The sequence below is a fragment of the Alosa sapidissima genome, chromosome 9 (assembly GCF_018492685.1).
Source record: "Alosa sapidissima isolate fAloSap1 chromosome 9, fAloSap1.pri, whole genome shotgun sequence".
NCBI lineage: Eukaryota > Metazoa > Chordata > Actinopteri > Clupeiformes > Clupeidae > Alosa > Alosa sapidissima.
In genome coordinates, this window is record NC_055965.1 from 13920727 (window position 1) to 13942642 (window position 21916).

General features: G+C 40.6%; 1 protein-coding gene across 3 annotated transcripts; it reads right to left on the reverse strand.

The window, feature by feature from the left end:
- Positions 1 to 204: 204 nt before the first annotated feature.
- On the reverse strand, positions 205 to 20755 carry LOC121718300 (cytochrome P450 3A30-like). 3 transcript variants are annotated; one of them, XM_042103273.1, is made up of 13 exons: positions 20569 to 20755; positions 20356 to 20449; positions 19490 to 19542; positions 18211 to 18310; positions 17960 to 18073; positions 17409 to 17497; positions 16894 to 17042; positions 16382 to 16509; positions 11955 to 12039; positions 11506 to 11666; positions 10988 to 11214; positions 2878 to 3040; positions 205 to 1512 (listed from the first exon to the last, which is right to left on the reverse strand). In XM_042103273.1, exons 1-13 carry the CDS (start codon positions 20640 to 20642, stop codon positions 1408 to 1410), a joined length of 1542 nt encoding a protein of 513 aa, XP_041959207.1. In that variant the 5' UTR covers positions 20643 to 20755; the 3' UTR covers positions 205 to 1407. The 3 variants fall into 3 exon arrangements, with proteins under 3 accessions (XP_041959207.1, XP_041959208.1, XP_041959209.1); XM_042103274.1 differs by lacking the exon at positions 20569 to 20755 and having other exon boundaries at positions 18211 to 18329; positions 20356 to 20455; XM_042103275.1 differs by lacking the exons at positions 19490 to 19542; positions 20569 to 20755 and having other exon boundaries at positions 20356 to 20445.
- Positions 20756 to 21916: the final 1161 nt, after the last annotated feature.

The window sequence follows — 21916 nt, forward strand, 5'->3', positions numbered from 1 at the left end:
ACCAGGCCATGCACTGCGCTGCAATCAACAACAAAGTGCACTCCTGCTCCAACACCACCTCCAGAGGGGGTGGGTAATTTTGATTGACCATGTAGCTGAAACATCATTCACCTTTCACCTTAAAAAAAAAAAAAACAAGCACAAACACTACATTTCTGACAAGAAAAAACTTGCATACAAATAGATACACTGAAGACAGAACGGTACTGTAGTAAAGGTTTATACATTGATTTTGCACATTTTCCTCAGCGATGAAGTTAATACACAGGGGTGGACTATACATGGGAATGGATTTATTTTCTTCATTCTTCTTCATGACTAAAACTCATTGGACTCTTGGGCACTGCGGTTAATACCCAGGTGTGATTAATAAATGTTAGTAAGTAAGTAATAAATTCCATCTTTTATGGAATGTGTTAAATCACAAGTTAGTAAGTAAGAATTTAAGTTTCTATGACAATAGAGCTAATACAGCTATACAAGTGTCACAACAACAAGTGTCTTGTTGATGCCAAGATGTCTACTGAGGTGAGCCTGTAGGGCAAGTGTCTTGTTGATGCCAAGATGTCTACTGAGGTGAGCCTGGTGTAGGGCAAGAGGACAGGTTGCCAGGCTACTGATAACTGGTGAGCTTGAGTTCTCTAAACAGTGTCTGCCAAGATAAGTGCATTTACAACTCCAGCATCTTAAAACCATCCTCATTAAACAAATCACCTTAACAAGAGAGATAGAGGAACGATCTACTGTAGAGCAAAGGCCATTTCAAATTCATGTTGCCCATTATTGAAAAGACCTATGAAAAACATGTAGGAATCACAGTTGTCATGTACTACCCTGGGAATCCAGAGTTCTCGCAGAAGTATTAGCTTGAGAGACTCTGGCAATGAGTAATGATGCACGTAACTTTTTCCCCTTGCATCGCGGGGAACAAATCACATTTGTGTATCTGATATAGGCGGGCCAGAGGCGAGCTAAACAGATGACAGTCGTAGTGTTATCCAATTGCGTCAAAGTCCGGAATCAGTCAGTTAACATTGGTCGTATAGTGTTATCCATTACATTATTTGTGGCCAGACCCTTAATCTTTCAGATTTGGGTCTGGAATCTCATGTACAGCACTTGCATGACAAAATCTGTTGTGATAGAGCTTGCATGCACATCTCATAATGTGCTTTAGCAAGCATAAAGCATAAACCATATATGGTGGTGTGCCGTTTTAGGCACTGTTGGTCTGTAATTTATGTGCGGATGCTTCAATCAAAAATAACATGAATAATTGTTACTTATAACATTGTTACAAATAACAACATACAAAGTTAAGTACACAAGCAAAAGGAAAACAAATCAATGTTTTACGTATGTGTGGATCATATGGTGCATGATTGGCACCCCAGTGCATGTGGGCGCTCAGCCTCGGGGTGTCAGCTGTGCTCCAGCGGACCGAAGAGACAGCTGCAGCTTGATGGGTCTCTTAGGAGCCAAAAGGCCCATGGTGTCCAACTCTACTGGAATCTAGAGGGGAAGATTGGGAGAAATCATTTATTTGTTATTTTGATGATGCCCTCATTCACACGCCATCTAGAGACTCCATGCCCACTGCTACAGGCTATAAACCATTTTGTTGCTTATGCAAACAACGGCCTATTTCAAAACTCCTTCGACTAATGTAATTTTGGTCCTAAACAAAAGTTTAAACTTGTTATCATCCATTAATTGATAAAGATAGGAATAAGATTTGTTACACCATTTGTAAAATTTGAGAATAAGCCTTAATATGTAAGCCTATATTATACGTCCTCTGGCTATGTTTTTAAATGAACAGGCTCTACCGTTTGAAAAGTAAGCTATTAAACAACACGCATAGCCTATGCTGCATTTCAAATAGGAAGCATACGCTTAAAACGTCCATGTTAAACAACGGACAAATGAGTGAGGCGGTTCAAACATGGCCAGGCCCAGGCAGACTAGCCTTAAAGGTTTTTTCAGAGGCCAGACGCGATGGATGATGATAAATTGGTAACTTGTCTGAAGCCTCAGATGTCCGGTCAACTCCACCACCACCAGATAAAAAGCAGAAGTGTCGGGCGTATGTCGGAATCAGTGACATTGGAAGTGGAGTTGCGGGGGGTGCGGCCGCTCCAAGACACTGTCATTCTCCGTGTACACTGGACATGCAAAGTGTTCTTTACCCAAAGCATACAGTAGGCCTATGCGTTCTCTGTCTATGATCTGCAGGGTTAGGGCCTCCTCGACGAGAATAGGAAACATTTCTTAATTTATTGTTATCAAATAAAGAGGCATAGTATTAGGGGGTAGTGGTGTGAGCGCTCATTCTTGTGTGTGCGCATCTGTGTAAGTTAAACAGTCACCACTGGAGATAACGTGTAGCAGCAACAAACAATGCCTTTTTAAAACAACGAACGAAGGGACTCTTGCTGTCCATGAAAAGATACTGGCTAGATCTTGTTAGGCATGTTTAAGTTAGGCTAATGAACATGTTGCATTCTATACAGCCTGATTATGCCATTCTTTAAGCTACATAGCCTGTCTCCAGTTTTCGTCAATTTGACTAATTAAGAAGCGATAATAGGATATTTGACCGGCATATCATCAAAATGTCCGGAAAACGAAACCTCTGATCGTCACCATTTTTTTCTAGCGGAAACTCTGATCCATACATAAATAGACCACTGCGGATCTTTCCTTTAAGTAACTCTAGGTGGAATAACCATTGGCAACACAAGATGTCGCGTGACCAATGTTAAATTCATCTCAGCTTTTGGGGCGACAAGGTAATCACCGGCTGTCTATACCTGGTTAAGAAGATAGGTGTTTATTACTTGTGTGTGTGTACAGAGGCAGGTGTTCCTCTCTCACCTCGGTCTCGGCACAGGTGTTGATGGTGAATCTCTGCAGCAGCTCCACGATGGCCAACTTCATGCTGATGAGAGCGAAGCGCATCCCGATGCAGTTCCTGGGGCCGAGTCCGAACGGCATGTAGGTATACTGGTCAATGTTCTCCTTGTTCTCCTTACTGAACCTGCATGAAGGAGAGACATGAGACAGTGGCAAAATACATGTGAAGAAAAAACTAATATTGGGAAAACATTCAAATTTCCCCCAGCTACTGTTAAAAGTGTACAGTAAGTGACAATATTAACTAGAAAATGCAATTCCAGGGAATTACCATTGCATGTAAATGCAAAAAAGCTGCTGTGTATAACATTATATTACTTACAGTATGATTATTCAGATTACACAGTCTTACAGTATTCTTGAAAACCACTTACTTGGTTAGATGTTAGCTTAGAGTATATGACAGTCAGTAAAAATAAACGGTCAATTCAATATTGATCAACATTCTTTGTTTTAATACAGCAGAATGATACTCAGAATACACTAATGAACACTTACCAATGTAAGCTTGAAGTAAAAATCACAGTTGTGTATATATATACACAGAACTTGATAATGCCAATCATATTATCCTAAGACAGATCTATTTATCAGTGGTAACTCTGAACTGGCAGCAACAGCTAGATGCCTCAGTTAATGGTATTAGGTCAAATTTGATGGTGATATATACACTGAAGAATAAAAGAGTCAGCCCTTCAAATGATCAGTTTTAGACAGAACTTAGGTTAGAATCTTATTTTTCACACAGCACAGCTCAGGTCTAAAAAGAGAGGTCTAACAACACAGCTATGTTTCACAGATGTTACAGCACAGGAATGATTCAAAGGTATGAATGGTTGACAAGTATGATTCACAGGGGGAACATATAGTTAGCGAGTATAGTCCTCACACAACAATATACATTCTCAGAATGTCTCAGTGTAGATCTCAGATAAGTCTCAGTATGGTTAAATGGTATGTGCACAGATATGGTTACATGTTTGTAAGAATGTATGTTAGTATGTTGCTAGCAACATTGTCAGAGATGTATGGTTGACAGGTGTGCACACAGACAGGCACACACATAATGTCATACATGGTCATCACCACTGGTCTGGTCTGGAACCTAAAAGACAAAAGCAAACAAGTTTAACAGTTATGCCAAAACAATACAAGGAATGTCCGCAATTGTCCCAACAGTAGCCTATTCATGGCTTTAATAAGGTCCCTTTCCACAAGAGTATAATCAAGCACCAAATGCATTCATAATCTAGGTGCTTGATTGTATACACCTGTGGAAAGGGACCTGATGAAACCCATCAATAGACGAACTATGATAGCATACCGTGATAGTGTTTACTTAGGCTATGTAAGAATCAGGAGCATAGAATGAAAACGTAGCCATGGCCTATTTGATACACAAACAAGCGGTGAACAACGTTACAAATTTGGTAAAAAATAAAAACAGGAGCATATTTGTTAGCTTTAACTAAAATGTGAACGGTGGAAGTTATAATGTTATGACCATCAACAATGAGTCACGTTATTCATGCCCTTCATGACACCCATGATGGGTTTCATCAGGTTCCTTCACACAGTATAATCAAGCACCAGTCTGCATTCATAATCTATTCTAGGTGCTTGATTCTATACACCCGTGTAAAGTGACCTGATGTCGAATAAAATCAGAGCCATAGTATCTGTAGGCCTACTTACTTCTCTGGTTTATGTTAACATTCTAGTTAAAACGCTGCTGGTTAGTAGGCCTAATGAACAAATGTAACGTTAACGTTAGTGCATTAGGCCTACGTTTGATTGTCGTTATCTATCGAAACCTACAGCTAACCGGTCACTGTAACATTGACGACATATTAACATTGATTAACAGTGGGTTTCCTTACATAATCAACGTAGCAAGGTACTAACGTCCACTAGCCTATTTCACTAATGTTAAAACGTTAACGTTACCTAACGTTATAACGTTAGTGTAGCTTATATGTTTCATACATTCATACATATATAACGCTAACGTTACATAATGTTTGACGACATAAATGACTCAAATACCAAAAACCGGAACACTTACCTTGTCTGTAATTAGAGAAATGTGCCTCTGAATGAGAGTTTCACAAGCAAATAAAGTGACCACGGCACAGCAGCCGAAGACGTTCAGCAGATTCACAGCTCCAGGTAGCTCTGCTACTGTTGATTGCTTTCAGGTGGAGGTCACGTCATAATGCTAAAAGTTGCTGCCATGGCGGTCAATGTTAACTCTACGAGAATTTCTTGCTCTTTTATCGTAAATATCTCAAAAAGTATAAAGTTCACAAATGTAAAGACATTGTACAATTGTCCGTTACAAGACCTTTGTAGGAATGTTTAAACGACATCAAACGGTTCAGTGGTTTTAGAGCCTTTGAACGTCAAATTTGGTCGGAAGAAGAATAATAACTAGAAAAGCATTTCCTGAAGGAAATACAGTGCATGAAAATGCAAAAATATGCTAACTTAGCTTGCATAACTCTTAAAAATGATAAGCTATGCTAACTAGCATGCTAACAATGTTAACATGCTAACCATGTGACTTAGCTAACTTAACTTATCACTTTTAGTAGTTATGCTAACTATGCTAACAAACATGCTAACTATGCTAACCATGTGACTTAGCTAACCTAGCAAATCATTTTAGCAGGTATGCTAACTATGTTAACTAGCATGCTAACAATGCTAACATGCTAACCATGTTACTTAGCTAACTTAGCTAATAATTTTTAGCAGTTTTGCTAAAAATGTTAACAATGTTATCAATGCTAACATGCTAACTATGCTAACCATGCTAACTAGCTACAGTGGGTAGGAGTCATAGTTGATGACAAGTAACAGTTACAATGGCTGAACAGTTAAAAAGTTCAGTAGTTCAAAGGGTTAAATTGTTTAACCCTTACAAGCCCGACCATTCTAATTTCGTTAAAATTTTAACGATGACCAATCATCTAATATCTCAGCTGTCCAATGACTGATTTTATTTCTGAAATCTTCCCCGTAATGCTGACAACATAAGCTTCAATTTGATATGATTGGTTAAGGGGTTTATGGCGCGAAATGTTTTGGATACTTGAAGATGAGTCGTGAAAAAAACTTTTCACTTCAGTCGTACATTTTAACATGGACCGCTAGATGCCACCTGCACTTCGTTGGAGTTTACCTCGACTGGAAACCACACAGCTGGATAAACTGAGGTAATATATATTTTACATCGTTTCTAGTTATGGTTAATCTTAATTTGTAGTCATAAAATCATGTTATTTGATAGTAATATGCTTTCTCATCAGCGTCAACATTATGGCATAGCGGGGGCTAAGTGCATCGTCATGTAACTTTAGCTAGCTGCATTACTCTGAACTGCTTGCAGTATTCTCGTTTGCTTTTTATATCAGTTATTTTCATTTGACAATTTCATTTAAAAAACTGTTAGTATATAACCTGTAAGTAAGTTTGTTTTCTAGTACCAATTTGCTTGTTAGGTAAGCATTATATTGGCAAGTCAGTATAGCATACCAAAGCTGAATAAATCAATGGGCGCCGCGTTTCTAAGTTGCGTTCTCTTACATGAAATAAGTTGAGCGATATTTTTACTCCTCTCAATATGTAGTTGTAGAAAACAAGATGTGAAATCACGGATTCTGTCAGAAATGTAGTGCTAATTAACGTATTGTCTCTCATCGGGTTGTTACCTCGCTAGGCAGTTTGTAGTGAACTGTTTTACCTTGCTTCTAAATGTCAAACATCAGACGTGCTTGTCTCAACATTTTCTAAGATGGCATGACTTGATATTCTACTCTTCTCAATATGTAGTTTTATAGAAAACATGATGTGAAATCACATATTATGTCAGAAATGTCATTATTGCATTTAAGCAGTTAGTTACTAGGTGAAATGTAATCTGTCTTTATCTTAATGCCAGCCAGGCAATCAGATTTAGGGTAGCTAAACCCATGTGTAATAAAATGACTTTTCATACTTCTAAATATTTTTGAGTTACTCAAAATGCTTCAATAGTTTAGGCTACCTCTTCTTGTGTATGTATGTGCACACATGCACACATCTGTAGTTTTGTGATTTTATTTTTTTAATTAATAAATGTATTACATTTGTATGATTTTACTGTTGTTTCAGATGGAGGATGACAAGACCTACACAGACCTCCTTGCAGGCCTGAAGAGGTGGTTGACTGCTGATGAGCTTGCGCTCACAATGTTGAAGACCATGTGAGGATGGAGGAAGAAGGTATAGATTTAGGTGGCGTGCGTAGGGTGGTGTAGACTGCCACTAAAACACTGTGAAATAGACTTGTTATGTTGATTTTTATGTTGTTGTCCCAGGCATATGTGGTTTTACCAACCGGAACGGGTGAGAGGTTGTGCTTAGTAGGCCGTTGTATGCAAACACACAGTGCAGGGGCATGGGACGAAGAGACCCCAGAAGAGTTTCACAGTTTTCTGGGATTGATCATTGACATGGGACTTCACTTCCCTCCCTAATATCCATTGCAACTGGGGAACCAAGTCTCTGAAGGGATCAGGGAGCGTTGACCAAATGAGAAATACATATTGTGTACACTTTTTCTCAATTGACATTGCTGTTTCAGTAGTTTCTTATTATTTCAAGTTTGGCAATGCAGAATCTGGTGTTGAACCTAGGTTTGGTAGCTACAGCCAGAAAGATTTTGGCGAAAATCTATCACAACAGCTGGCAGGCATTTCCGTCAAAATTTCAGCCTCGCCTTCAGCTGCTCCAACTACTACTCTGTCATCTTTTCATCAAGTACATATTCCTGTACAGCAGGAGCCAAAGAAAAATTGTTGGCTTTGTTATAAAAACAATACATAATAACACTAAAGTAGCTTGTATGGCCTGGAGTTTAGCGGTAGGTGACTGCTTTTTTGGTAAACAAAATTGCTGTCAGATTTGGCATTCTACAGAAGGGGATGCGTTTCGTTATGAGTCATAGGTCCTCTGTGTTTAACCTTCAGGTTCCCCACCCCACCTTTCCCTATCCTCCTCTGTGTGTGTGTGTGTGTGTGTGTGTGTGAGTTTGTGTTTATATGTGTGTATGTGTTTATTCTCAACAGGCTTGTTCTATGTAATCCACTTTCAAATGTTTAGACACATTGATTTTTGAGTGATGTTGAAGTTGATTGTATTCCTAGCTTTTCATAAATAATACATTTTATAGATGTATATCATTTTCATATTACACTAATTTATATAAGGAAGTTGTATCTGTTGAATCAAATGTATTCTATGTCTCTTCAGAATTGATCTTCAATAAATATACAGTATGCTTACTTCCTGTATTACTGGTAAGGTACATGTTTTTCGTTTTATATATCATTATTGTTGACTGTAGCATTTGCTTATATACAAATAAATGGTTTATTCTTATGGACCAAATACATCTAAACCATTGTGTCTGACTTCATTATTAGTTTTTATGCATACTTTTATGTTTTTGGTGAGAAAGAGAATGCGAATTCTGTCAACATTCTAAATCCCGTTTCCTGCATTTTTATACACTTATCACTTAATTTATCATAACTTTTGAAAGGTTAATGGTATTCCAATTCAGTCTTTTTTGTTAAATAGCCCACAACTTGCTGAACATGTCATACACTCTATATTTTTCTCTATCTCGTATAGAAATATGATGAAAATTTATTTTTATGCGAATGAAATTCAATTTTAACGAATTTCGGTATACATTTGGAGAGGATTTTCAAAGACTGTTCATTACTATATCAACATTACCATATGTATTTTACATCATTTGATAGAACTGACCCTTCTGATTACAATGGTATGTATATCCTATTGATGGTATGTATTATACTCAAGAAATAAGGTTTTTTGTGTAAGGAGGTCATCCAGCACCAAAAATGGAATGTTCGGCACGGGCACGAAAGGGTTAATAGTGAAATATTGTAGTGAGGACTTTTATTTTGAAACAGTTTTTGGCAGAGGAAGCAGTTGAACAGGATGTGTAGTCTTAATAGGGCCAGTTTGTATGCTTAAAGCCTGAGACTGGCAGTTGATCCAGGTGTCCTGAACACCTGCCATAGGATTCTAATTGCTTAACGGCCGTATTATGATGTCATAATCGGCAATGTTAAGTCTATGGGGATTTTTACAAAGTTTTTCTTTAATAGTTTAAAAAGTATAAAAGTTTCAAAGTTGAAAAGACATACCAACCTGATCTGTTTGAAGACCTACGTTACAAAGTTTAAAGGAAGTTTCTAAGTTAAACTGTTCAAGAGAAATTGCGTACGGAAAAAGTGGTAAGCGGAATAATAATAATAAGAAGTTGCCTAGGAGTACAGTGCATTTTCATGCACTGTAATAAGAAGAAGTTGCCTAGGAAGAACAGTACAGTGCATTTTCATGCACTGTAATATGAAGAAATCGGATAACAATAGAGTGCATTTTCATGCACTCTAACTAGAAAACGCAATTCCAGGGAATTACCAGTGCATGAAAATGCAAAACATGTGTGAAATATATTGTTAAAACAGATGATGTGCTAGTTGGCAACCAACATGATGAGGTTTAATATAGTTGAAATAACTGAACTGGGAAGATGAGGTTTAATATAGTTGGAATGAGTGAACTAGGTAGATGAGGTTTAATATAGTTGGAATGACTAAACAGATAGGTGGATAGTTTAAAAGTTTAAATTATTTGCTAGGTAGACAAGGTTTAATATAGTTGGAATGACTGGACAGTTAAATAGGTGGATAGTTTAAATGGTTAAATTATTTGCTAGGTAGATGAGATTTAATATAGTTGGAATGACTGAACTAGGTAGATGAGGTTTAATATAATTGGAATGACTGAACAGTTAAATAGGTGGATAGTGTAAAAGGTTAAATTATTTGCTAGGTAGATGAGGTTTAATATAGTTGGAATGACAACTAGGTAGATAAGGTTTAATATAGTTGGAATGACTGTACAGTTAAATAGGTGGATAGTTTAAAAGGTTAAATTATTTGCTAGGTAGATGAGGTTTAATAGTTGGAATGACTGAACTAGGTAGATGAGGTTTAATATAGCCTGGCCACCTGGCCTAGGATTCTAATTGCTTAACAGCAGTCTTAATAGAGCCATATTGTATGCTCAAAGCCTGAGACAGAGTATATAGTTTAAAAAATGTAGATAGTGTAATGGATGTTGATAGACAGAAAGTTAAATGGATGTTTATAGGCAGATTGTTTAATGGATGTTGATGGATAGTTTAATGGGTGGATGAGTGAATGGTTTGAAGAGGATGAATGGATAGAAAGTTGGATGAAATGTGCCTTATATCCTTGTAGAATGGAGAGTCACAGAGAGAGTTGGCCTAGTTCAGCAGAAAGCAGTTGATACAGGTGCAATCAGTTGAACTGATTCTTTGATGGGGCCTAGATGAGCAGCTGGAAGTTGATACAGGTGCAAATCAAGTTAATTAGTCCATTGTGATGTCATCAGCCTAATGTTAAGTCTATGGGGAAATTTTGAGTAGTTTTTAATAAATAGTTTAAAAAGTATAAAAGTTACAAAGATGAAAAATACATTGCCCAGATGTCCTAAGTAAGACCTACGTAACATAGTTTGAAAGGAAGCTGGAGCTCCAAGCGGATGTGTACACGCAGCCTTACAACACTGTTTACAGCTCTTCGAGTCACGATAAAATGTCATTTTTGGTACATAGCTAATTTAGATACACCTATGGTGTGGGTGCTTGCGTTGTATATGCGACATAGCCTATACACGCATAACGGCGGAAATACGGGACCGACGGTAATAGACGAGTTCCATTACAGCTCTGTAGGCCTATTTGACGGTCATATTCAAATTTGCAGTGGTCTCTTAATTTTGAATATGACCGTCAACTGATTCGAATGTCACTCAGCAACCGTAGGATGACATCAGAAAAATGTTATTCTTATTCTAAAATTCATTTTTTCCAGAGCTGCATATGATATTTTTTTGTGAAGAGATCTGCCGGACAACTCAATTCAACAACTGAGCTCTTTCTCTCAATCTATCTCTCATGTACCTCTCTGGTTTGAAGCTCTCGGGGTCAGTCCAGACTTCCGGGTCTCTGTGAAGAGCAAAGGTGGGCACCATGACAACGATATCCTTAGGGATGATGACACCACCGACGTCCACGGTCTTCTTGCAGACTCTCTCGAGGCGAGCAGCAGGTGGATACAGACGCAGCGTCTCGTTTATCACACAGTCCAGATATTCCATCTGCATCAGGGCTTCATACTGGACTTCAGCCTGGACAGAGATGGGAGCGGTTCTCACAACCCGTCCAAAAACATTTGTCATATTGATTTTGTAGCCTATACACACAAACACACGAATACTTCATGAACTAAAATGCAAAGTAACCTCTGTTAGACCTACTGTGTTTTCAAGCGAAACACCATTGTGAAATATATTAAAATGCCATTCATTGCCTCTAGTGACAGAAACAGAACTCCACAGCACAGGACCTCAAATACAGTAGCTAACAATTACTACTGGCTTTAATATAATATCTCTTAGACACAGAAACAGAAAGGTGACTTTGTCTGGGAAGACTTCATCAATCTCATCGTGGAGCTTCTTCAGGGTATCTGGGTTTGTGGCCAGATTGTAGAACAGGAAATTCATAGTAGAACTGCTGGTCTCGTAGCCGGCAAAGATAAAGATCATCGCTTGAGACAGAATCTCGTGATCACTCAGTCCTAGATGAAAGACATAGATTGTAGTGAGAACTGCTGTGCACCCATATGCAAGAGTTTTTTTTTTCATAGATAAGATTGACAGGCTTTTTATTTATTTATTCATTTGCTTATGAGGGACAACGCTCATTAATTGACTTTTACAAGTTACACATTTAGACCTGTTTAAAAGTTGTTGAATATAAATTAACAGTAAGCACCTGGATAACCGAGATTCAAAATGTCTCTAGTCAGAGGACATCTGAGTATTTCTTTGGTTCTATGTGTAGACGTTTCAGAGAGAAGAAATACCTTTGTGAGCGCCATCTCCGGTTCCATTCTCTTCTTTCTGAGGGGCCTGGGAGTCCATCATCAGTTGTAGGAAGTCCACTCGGTTCTGCAAACATGAGAAGATATGCAGGTCCAGTGATGAACTTCACCTTCAGCAAAATTGATTTACAGAGTAGGAACGTGGATGAGCACAGTAATGACGGATGGGAGACTTGTTTTTTTTTCCAGTGGGGATGGGTTACTAAGGAATTCACAGGGAATCTACACATAGAAGTATAATGTAAATGGATTATTGCTGTTATTGTTATGGGATGCTACTAGTATTTGTATTTTTATTATTACTATTTGTAACATTATAAATCTTGTTTTTGTTATTGTTAGTCTATTGTTATTATTTTAAATGTGTTTGATTTTGGTGGAGTGAGATATAAAGCCTCCAGTTGGATCTGGAATAAAAGATGAGGGATGGACAGGAAGGTTAAAGGTCAAAACACCTTGGGAACAACGAGACAAGCAATGATTGGAGTATGGAGGGCATCCTACAGATGTATAGGCATGCATGCATGCATGCACACACACACACTGTGAAATCCTACAGACTTTTGTGCCTGCCATGTACTTACCTGCCGTGAACCCCGCCTGCCAGCTCCAGAGAGGTTCAATGGAGATCCCAAGGGATGCAAAGGTTTCCTGACCCAGTGCCGCTTGTCCTTTGACCTCCAGCCTGCTGCCTATCCAACTGAACATTCCCGAGTGGCCTACGTCATAACTCTTTTGACCGGAAGAGCCCTGTCCTGGGCCACCGCACTCTATGAGAACAACAGTCCTGTTTGCAGCTCTTTCACTGCCTTCTCCAAGGAGATGATGAAAGTCTTCGCACCTGACGTCAGCGGTCGCACAGCAGCCAACAAGCTCCTGCAACTTCGCCAGGGTCGCCAGTCAGCAACAGACTATGCCATCCAGTTCCGCACCCTAGCAGCTGAAAGTGGTTGGGGAGAGCAGGCCTTGCTCACATTTTACCATGGACTATCAGACCCTATCAAGGACGAGCTAGCCTCATGGGAAGAGGCTGAAAACCTTGAAGTGTTGATTGCCCGGGTTATTCGTCTGGACCACCGACTCCAGGAGCGTACCAAGGCCCCAAGAAGATTCCACTCCTATGCGGTCCCAGTCAATGCCACCCCTGTTCCACAGTCCTCTGATGGTGGCCCAGAGCCCATGCAGCTGGGTGGCACTCGGCTGTCCCAAGCTGAACGTGACCGGCGTATGAGGGAACGCTGTTGCATTTACTGTGGAAACCCTGGACACTTTCGAAATGCCTGCCCTGAACTAATGGGAAAAGCCAAGCCCCGTCCAGCACCAGGAGATCTGTGACGGGGGTGAACTCCTCTCCTGAGCTTCCAGCCTCTGGCTTTTTAACTCCTCTCACCATATCCTGGGGTCACAAGACACATTCTCTACAGGCACTCATCGACTCTGGCGCAGCTGGCAACTTTATGGATCACTCTCTCGCACAACACCTGGAGATTCCGACATCTGCTCTTGATCCTCCTCTTTCTGTTACCGCTCTGGATGGACGGCCTTTAGGAGCAGGCCTTGTTGAATTGACCACCTCTACCATTCATCTGCAGATCGGTGACCACGAGGAGAATCTTTCATTCCACTTGATCCAGTCTCCTGAGTTTCCGGTAGTCCTAGGATTCCCCTGGCTTACTCGCCACAACCCACATCTCGATTGGAGTTCCTGCACTATCCGCGGATGGAGATCTACGTGCCACACCACCTGCCTTGTCTCAAGCTCCTGTGCATCTGTTCATTCTCCCGAGGCAATCTGAGTTTCTCCCGAGTCAACCCAGACAGCTCCTGAGTCAACCCGAGCACCGCCCGAACTGTCCAGAGTACCCCCAGAGTACCATCATCTGAAGGAAGTATTCAGCAAAAAGAAAGCAGCGACTCTACCGCCTCACAGGTCTTATGACTGCACCATTGATCTGCTGCCAGGCACCTGTCCTCCAAGGGGGCGCATCTTTTCCCTCTCTGCGCCAGAACGCATTGTCATGGAGAAGTACATCAAAGAGGCGTGTCCACAGGCTTTATCCGACCCTCTTCTTCACCAGCTGGGGCAGGCTTCTTCTTCGTGGGCAAGAAAGATGGAGGTCTGACGCCATGTATTGACTACAGGGGCCTCAACAAGATCACTGTGCAAAATCGTTACCCTCTCCCCCCTCATGTCTTCAGCCTACGAACTTTTGCAGGATGCAACAATATTCACCAAACTGGATCTCCGTAATGCATACCATCTTGTCCGTATCCGTGAAGGAGACGAATGGAAAACTGCTTCAGTTTCACAATCTCCTACCGGCCAGGTTCCAAGAACATCAAACCTGATGCACTGTCTCGCCAATTCCAGCCAGCCAACCAAGACAGCCCCCCGGAGACAATCATTCCAAGATCCCAACTTGTTGCACCAGTCCGCTGGGAAATCACCTCTGTGTTGTCCAGCAAGCCTTAAACAACGATCCTGGCCCTCACAGCAGGCCTCCTGTTTGTTCCTCTCGCTGCACGTGGACAAGTCCTTCAATGGGGACATGCCTCCCGTCTCACCGCCCATCCTGGATCCTCTAGGACACTTGAGTTCATTCAACGTCGCTTCTGGTGGCCGAATATGAAAAAAGACGTACAGACCTATGTGGCCAGTTGCCCAAACTGTGTCCAGGGAAAGGATTCACGTCAGAGACCCCAGGGTCTTCACCCACTGTGGATTCCTCGTAGACCTTGGTCACACATCTCTCTAGACTTCATCACTGGCCTACCAGCCTCAGAAGGTAACACCACTATTTTGGTCATAATTGATAGATTTTCTAAAGCATGTCGTTTCTTGCCCTTGCCAAAATTGCTTTCTGCCAGTGAAACTGCTAGACTTGTGTGTGACCATGTTTTTCGAGTTTTTGGTCTCCCCCAGGATGTTGTCTCTGATCGCGGACCCCAGTTTACCTCCTGCTTCTGGCGAGCCTTCTGCAAACTCCTGGGTGCTACTGTGAGCCTGTCCTCTGGCTTCCACCCCCAATCTAATGGGCAGACCGAAAGGCTGAACCAGGACCTGGAAGCAACCCTGAGATGTGTAGTATCTGCCAATCCATCCTCCTGGTATTCCCAGCTTCCTTGGGTGGAATATGCTCACAACACCTTGAAGTGCTCTGCCATTGGTATGTCACCTTTTGAATGTCAATTCGGCTACCAACCATCTTTGTTTCCCGTGCAGGAGGTGGATGCAGGGGTCCCGTCAGCCCAGCAGTTTGTGCGGCGATGCCGGCGCACCTGGAGAATGGCCAGATGGGCTCTACTGAAAGCTTCCCAGCAATACCAGCAGCAGTCCAATCGGCACCGGAGGTTGGTCACCTTCAGGCCTGGACAAAGGGTCTGGTTCTCCGCTCGAGACCTTCTGCTGAGGGTGTAGAATCCCAAGCTTGCACCCCGCTTCATCGGCCCTTTCAAGGTGATTCGCCGGGTCAATCCTGTGGCCTACACCCTCCTACTTCCCCGCTCCATGAAGGTCCACCCGACCTTCCACGTCTCCAGCTCTGTCCGGTGGTCACTTCGCCGCTGCTTCCTGCCCCCAGGCCGCCGCCTCATAGACTGGGAGGGGTACGGTCCGGAGGAGCGGTCTTGGGTGCCGTCCAGGGACGTACTTGACCTCACTTTGATAAGGGACTTTCATCGTCTGCACCCTGACCACCCTGGGATCGTCAGGAGACGATCTTGGGCGGGGGGGTACTGTGAAATCCTACAGACTTTTGTGCCTGCTATGTACTTACCTGCCCACAAGATGTCGCCATTTTGCCACTGTGTGCTTCTGAAATCCTATGAATTTTTGTGCTTGCCATGTACTTACCTGCCCACAAGATGTTGCCATTCTGCCTTTGCGTGTTTTTGTTTACTCGCTCCCCTTTCCTTGGTTAATGGAAATTCTTCTGTGATTGGATGATTGGATAATTGGTGTTGATGTACCGGCCTATTTAAGATCCTGTTTTTTTCTTTGTCTCTTCTGAGTTTTCCTGAGAGACACAGTGTGAGTCCCCGGTTTTCTGTGCTGCTAAATCTTGAGCTCTTGTTTTGATTTTGACAACTGCCTGCATTTTGGAGAATTTGAAAAGCCTGTTTTTGTGCTGAAATACTTTTTGTTGGAACTCTGATTTTTGACTGAAGACTTTTGTTTTCATTGGACTGCTGGCTGTGAACTTTTGTTTTTGGGACTCTGGGAACTTTCACTGAACTGAAGAACTGCATTTTTTGTGTCCTGTGTTTTTGAAAGTAAAGAAAACTTATCAGAACTCATTGCTTCTCTGCATGTCTGTCCAAGGTCAACCACCCAACTAAATTCCTGACACACACACACCAATAACCCATGTGCTACAGCTACGGACTACCAGGATCCATTTCTTACTGACCTGGTGAGAGTCGGCTTCCCTCTGAGACTTAATGGTCTGCAGTGCAGCATAGAAGTAGTCCGTCACAGAGACGGGGAAGAAGGCAAAATTCATTTTCTCTAAGATGGGCGCCATGAAGGGGAAGAAAGCTGAAGGTAGTTTGAAGCAGAGACAGAGACGGGGCAAAATTAAGTCTACATGAAACAAATTGGTTGGTAGGCTACACCTTAAAAGTCCTGAAGCACTAACAAACTTGTTTTTATATCATTGTATTTTGTATAAACTCACTTAACAGTCATATTCCTATTCACAGATATATGGAATGAAGTTTACATGAAGCAAATTGGTTGGTAGGCTATGTCTTAAAGGTCCTGAAGCACTAACTAACTAGCTTGTGTTTATATAATTTTATCTTGTACAAACTCACTTAACAGTCATATTTTTATTCACAGTTATGTTGAACTCCAACTCACACTCTCGCATCTCCATCTATATACTACTGACACATTACTGTCTATGTGGCTATACATTACCAACAATCAGGAAGAGTGGGTTAAGCAGGTCAAACTTCAACATTTTCTTGATGTTGGTGACAAAGGGGTCTTTGGGGTTGTTGAGGGAGTCGATGTCCACGCTGAAAGCAGTGCTGGTCACCACGTCCATGCTGTAAGCGCCAAAGTACCTGGAAACAGAAGAGGCTTTGCTCTCATACTCTTCTCTCTCCTCCATCTCCTCCTGATTTGTCTTTCTCTATGTGTTTCTTTTTCCATCATTTCCTCCATGTCTCTTTCTCGCTCACCAGTCCTTCTCCTCTGGAACTATATATTATATAGATAGACAAGATTTTGCAGTGGTGGTGGTGTATCCTTAGATATAAAATGGACCCCTCCAAGTACATATTAGTATATTTGTCTGCTACAAGCTAAACGGTATTTCACAAATAATGCGAGGGCTTCCAACAGAATCTTAGCCTGATAATAATCTGGAAGATTTTGTTTTGTATTCTGGGACTCTGTTTTCCACCCTGATAGTTCACAGAAGCGCTCACTCTTTAGTGTCTGATGGCCTGCCCAGGTCTGCATCCTTCTTCATGCTGTTCACCAGGTTGTGTGAGTGGGTCTTCATGATCCCAAACATCTGATGCAACAAAAACAGAGAAGATCAAGTTGTTGTCTAGTATGTATTTATACTATGCATGTATGTATTCACCATTAGATACAGTATACCACTGCTGAAATTGCATTCTATGTGATGCTGGTCATATATCAATCACTTTGTGATCAGTTGCTGTGTAGGCCTATGCTCTACGCTGTATGATTTCAAAACTATATTGAGAAAATTTCAGTGTGACCAAAACACTTTTCAGTGTGACCAAAACACTGTGGCTATTAGTAAAATACATGAGATCATGCAGAATACAGAAAAATCTGGTCATATATTTTGTGTTTTTTACTTTGAGAGCATTTCAGTTACATAAATGACAACTCAGATAATAAGATTTCCCTCAACATTCTATCTGTGTGTGCTACATAGGCTGTCTGTCCAGGGCATCCCAGGAGGACTGTGTGTGTGTGTCTCTGATAAGAAGGAGATACACACCTCCTTCAGACGGCCACTGGTGAAAGATGGAGACAGTACACTACGGATCCTTCTCCAGTCTTCATCCTCAGCTATGGACACAGCGTCATACAGCTGTCCATTGAGGCGGAAATTCTGTAACAAAGCACACTCAGATTTAGACCCACTTTATTCAATACTTGTATCAAAATTAAAATGTCCTTTATTTACTTATTTTTTTAAGTGCATAAGATATTGTGTGCATATGATATGAGTTGTGTTTTCAGCTGTACCCGTCTGTTGGTGAAATATGAGTAGCATTCCTTGACCAGGACAGTTTTGATCAACTCTGTGTCCATGATGGTAAGAACAGGCTGCCGCCCATCATAAATTCTAGAGGAAGAACACAACACTAAAGAACATTCTTAATATCTATATCCAAAAGGGTATGTGATACACCTGCAATACATGACACTTATATTATTCTATTAACAACATTTTATTTATTACTTTATAGGCTATTATTATGCATTTCCTTTATTCCTACCCCTGGTTCCGTGTGTAAAGTTTACAAAGTAAGAATTTCACTGTGCACAGCAATGCATAGATGACAATCACATACATGTCATCATATACAGTACCCTCCAGAATTATTGGCACCTCTGCTAAAATTGACTAAAAACTGGTATAAAAAAGAATCAGTTGGTGATTTATTGTAATATCACAATGGAAAAAAATAGGGAAAATCCAACCTTGAAGGGAAGCATATTTTTTTGAGAAAAAGGAAAATCTCATAAAGAAATAAATATTTTTAACAAAAACTCATTGCTCACAATTATTGGCACCCCTGCTGGTAATACCTTCTTAAGCCACCCTTTGCCAATAAAACAGCTTGTAATATTCACCTATGACACCCAATAAAGTTGGAGAATATAAAGCAAGAGATTTAAGATGTTGTTCGTCTTTACAGAATCTCCTCAGATCGTCCAGATTCCTTGGTCCACACTTGTGCATTCTCCTCTTTGAATCACCCCACTGTTTTTCTGGTTAAGATTACCTCATACTGTTGAGCGATTTACATATGTTTATGTGTACATAGTACTTTCTTGGCCCAACATCCTTTTATGATGTCATCACATGTGTTTTGAAATGCTGGTTGTAAATGTTGACAGTTCCCCTTTAATGGCAGGTCCACATTGTCATGACGTAATCATGATTGTCAGATTGAACTTGCTTCAACTTCTATGAACTTTGAACTTCCTAAAGCCATGTGACAGTCGATAAGACAATGCGATAAGGCAAGGGCAGGTGTAACTGTGCTCAACAACTCTACCACTGACCAAGAATTTCTAGTTGGGTCAGTCTTCAAATTAATGCTAATAACTGTTTATTTTGCACATTGGTTTTCTGAACTAGACTGTTGACAGAGGAAAAACACTAGTGGATCAATTTGCTGTCTAATTTAATTACAATAACATACAGTATGTCGTTCATCGATATAACACAAAATATTTTTACATTCGTACAAAACATTTGAGACAGCTGGATGTGTATGATTAATGAGTTTCTTACCCCCACATCTTGCCATATTTCTGGAAACATTCCATGTCAAAATTGTGGGGTCCCTAAAGTAAGAGAACACTGGTGAACAAATGTGCATTTTAGCCAGTCAATGCCTACGGATCCCCTAAAGGACCATATTGTTTTAGCCAGTCAATGCCTACGAATCCCCTAAAGGGCCGTATTGTTTTAGCCAGTCAATGCCTACGGAGCCCCTAAACTATAAGGGACATATCTGCACAAGGCTCAGCACTGGCCACACCCCCTCCAAGCACTCACTCTGCTCACACACCAGGTCTCTGGCTGTGTCTCAAACTACTTCTGTCAGTACAGTGTGCACTGAGCGCTTATTTCCATAGTGCCCACCACCAATATCTGCACTATATATTTTGAACTAAGTATTTGAAGTGTGCAAGCTTGCTTTGGACTGTTAATTGTATATTCCCTGAGTTTGGACTGTTTCCTCAATATTCTGTGTTTTACCTGTAATCTCCTGTGTTTTGAATGCTCCTATAGGGAGCTTTTTGGTTTGAGACTGTTTTTGAATAAACCGCTTTGCCTGCCGGTCTCACTCCCACAACCTATGGCTGTGCCTGAGTGTGTGACACACATAAAGATTATACAGATGTGTCTCAAAAAATGTGAATATTGTGGAAAAGTCCATTGCCCTGCCCAGACTCAGAGATTTAAGGCTCAGGAAACCATTTCTGTTTCAGTTAAGCTCTTACTTAACTGGTTCTCATTTTGACATTTCTTTATTCTAATATTTTGAGTTTCTGGAAACTTAAAAAGAAAATTCCAATGTCTTTTGAGTTTGTTGCCTTAGGGGTTCTGTAAAATCTCACGCTGCCCTCTGCAGAACCCAGATAAAGACCAACCTTTTTGTAGTTCAGCATATTTCCAAAAAACAGCACTGGCTTTGGACCAGAGACCCCCAACTTCTTGAAGATTCCATAAGGCCAGTATCCATACCTATGACAAAAACACATCACCACTTCTTTCCCAGTCTTTATAATCTTGGATAGCTTTTATAGGGTTGCATTTCTATGATCAATACAATGTTCCGTGGACTTAAGAATAGTTCAACCTACACCAACAACAGTCCCAGGAACAGCAGGAGCAGCGTCCATGTCTGTGTTGATAAAAAGGACAGGTAGCTCAACATCTTCGAAGCCTCAAGAGCAGGTTTTCTGAGACCGTGTGAGTGTCACTGGTTTGTGGAATATCACGCTCAGAGCTGTAGTGCTGTATGGTACCTGCCTACACTTGTAAATCATTACCCTGCCTGTGCCTGAAACGCCCTCCTTTTAAGGGATTGAAAGCACCACCTTTTGAACTTTCAGCCAGGTTGTGAAGCTGTCAAACATGTTTTGATCAGCTTGGTTCATCTTAAACTTGTCGTGAGTTGAAGAAATGAGACTTGATCAATCTCTGGTTGAGCAAAAGCCGTCACTCTAATGACGATCAATGGATTGAGAGCACAATGTGAAAATATATAACAGGCCAGACATTCCTTCTCTAGCTAGGCTACACACTGCCAATGAGTCAGCAGATTTTGATCAATGACACTCAGCATAGACCCAGTGTGGAGCCAAGCATGCACATACCAGGGTTGTGCGCAATTCGAATTGCAATTCTGCTTCCTGTTTGCTACCTCAATTGAAATGCAAGTGAAATTCAAGAATTGAATTGGAATTTGGAGCCAGTTTCAATTCAATTCTGGAATTTTGCACAAGCCTGACACACACCCACACACGCACACACACTCTCTCTCTCACACATACACACACACACTTCATTTCTACCTCTGTACACAGTAGCTGGCACATGGTTATGCAACACCTGTGATGATGTAATACAACTAAGAGATTTGCCACAACATCGTCTCAAAGAATTCTTGAATTCTCTCTTGAATTTCCCCTGGGGATCAATAAAGTATCTATATATCTATCTATCTATCTATCTATCTATCTATATATATATCTATCTATCTATCTATCTATCTATCTATCTATCTATCTATCTATCTATCTATATATCTATCTATATATCTATCTATCTATCTATCTATATATCTATATATCTATCTATCTATCTATATATCTATCTATCTATCTATATATCTATCTATATATCTATCTATCTATCTATCTATCTATCTATCTATATATCTATCTATATATCTATCTATCTATCTATATATCTATCTATCTATCTATCTATCTATCTATCAAAGGAGAGAGATTAAAGAAAATATTTTGGTCATTTAAACTAGTCAACATATTCATCTCTCATGACAATAATATACCTGTGGAAATAAGCAAACTAATAAAATAAGAGACTGTGTGAGTGTCACTGGTTTGTGGAATATCACGCTCAGAGCTGTAGTGCTGTATGGTACCTGCCTACACTTGTAAGTCATTACCCTGCCTGTGCCTG

Coding starts and splice junctions, on each gene's coding strand:
- LOC121718300 (XM_042103273.1), bottom strand. CDS start 20,642: ATGTTGAGCTACCTGTCCTTTTTATCAACACAGACATGGACGCTGCTC. Junction 16,510..16,893: donor CCCACTCTTCCTGATTGTTG/GTAATGTATAGC, acceptor AACTACCTTCAG/CTTTCTTCCCCTTCATGGCG. Junction 11,215..11,505: donor ATGAAGTCTTCCCAGACAAA/GTCACCTTTCTG, acceptor ATCTCTGTCCAG/GCTGAAGTCCAGTATGAAGC.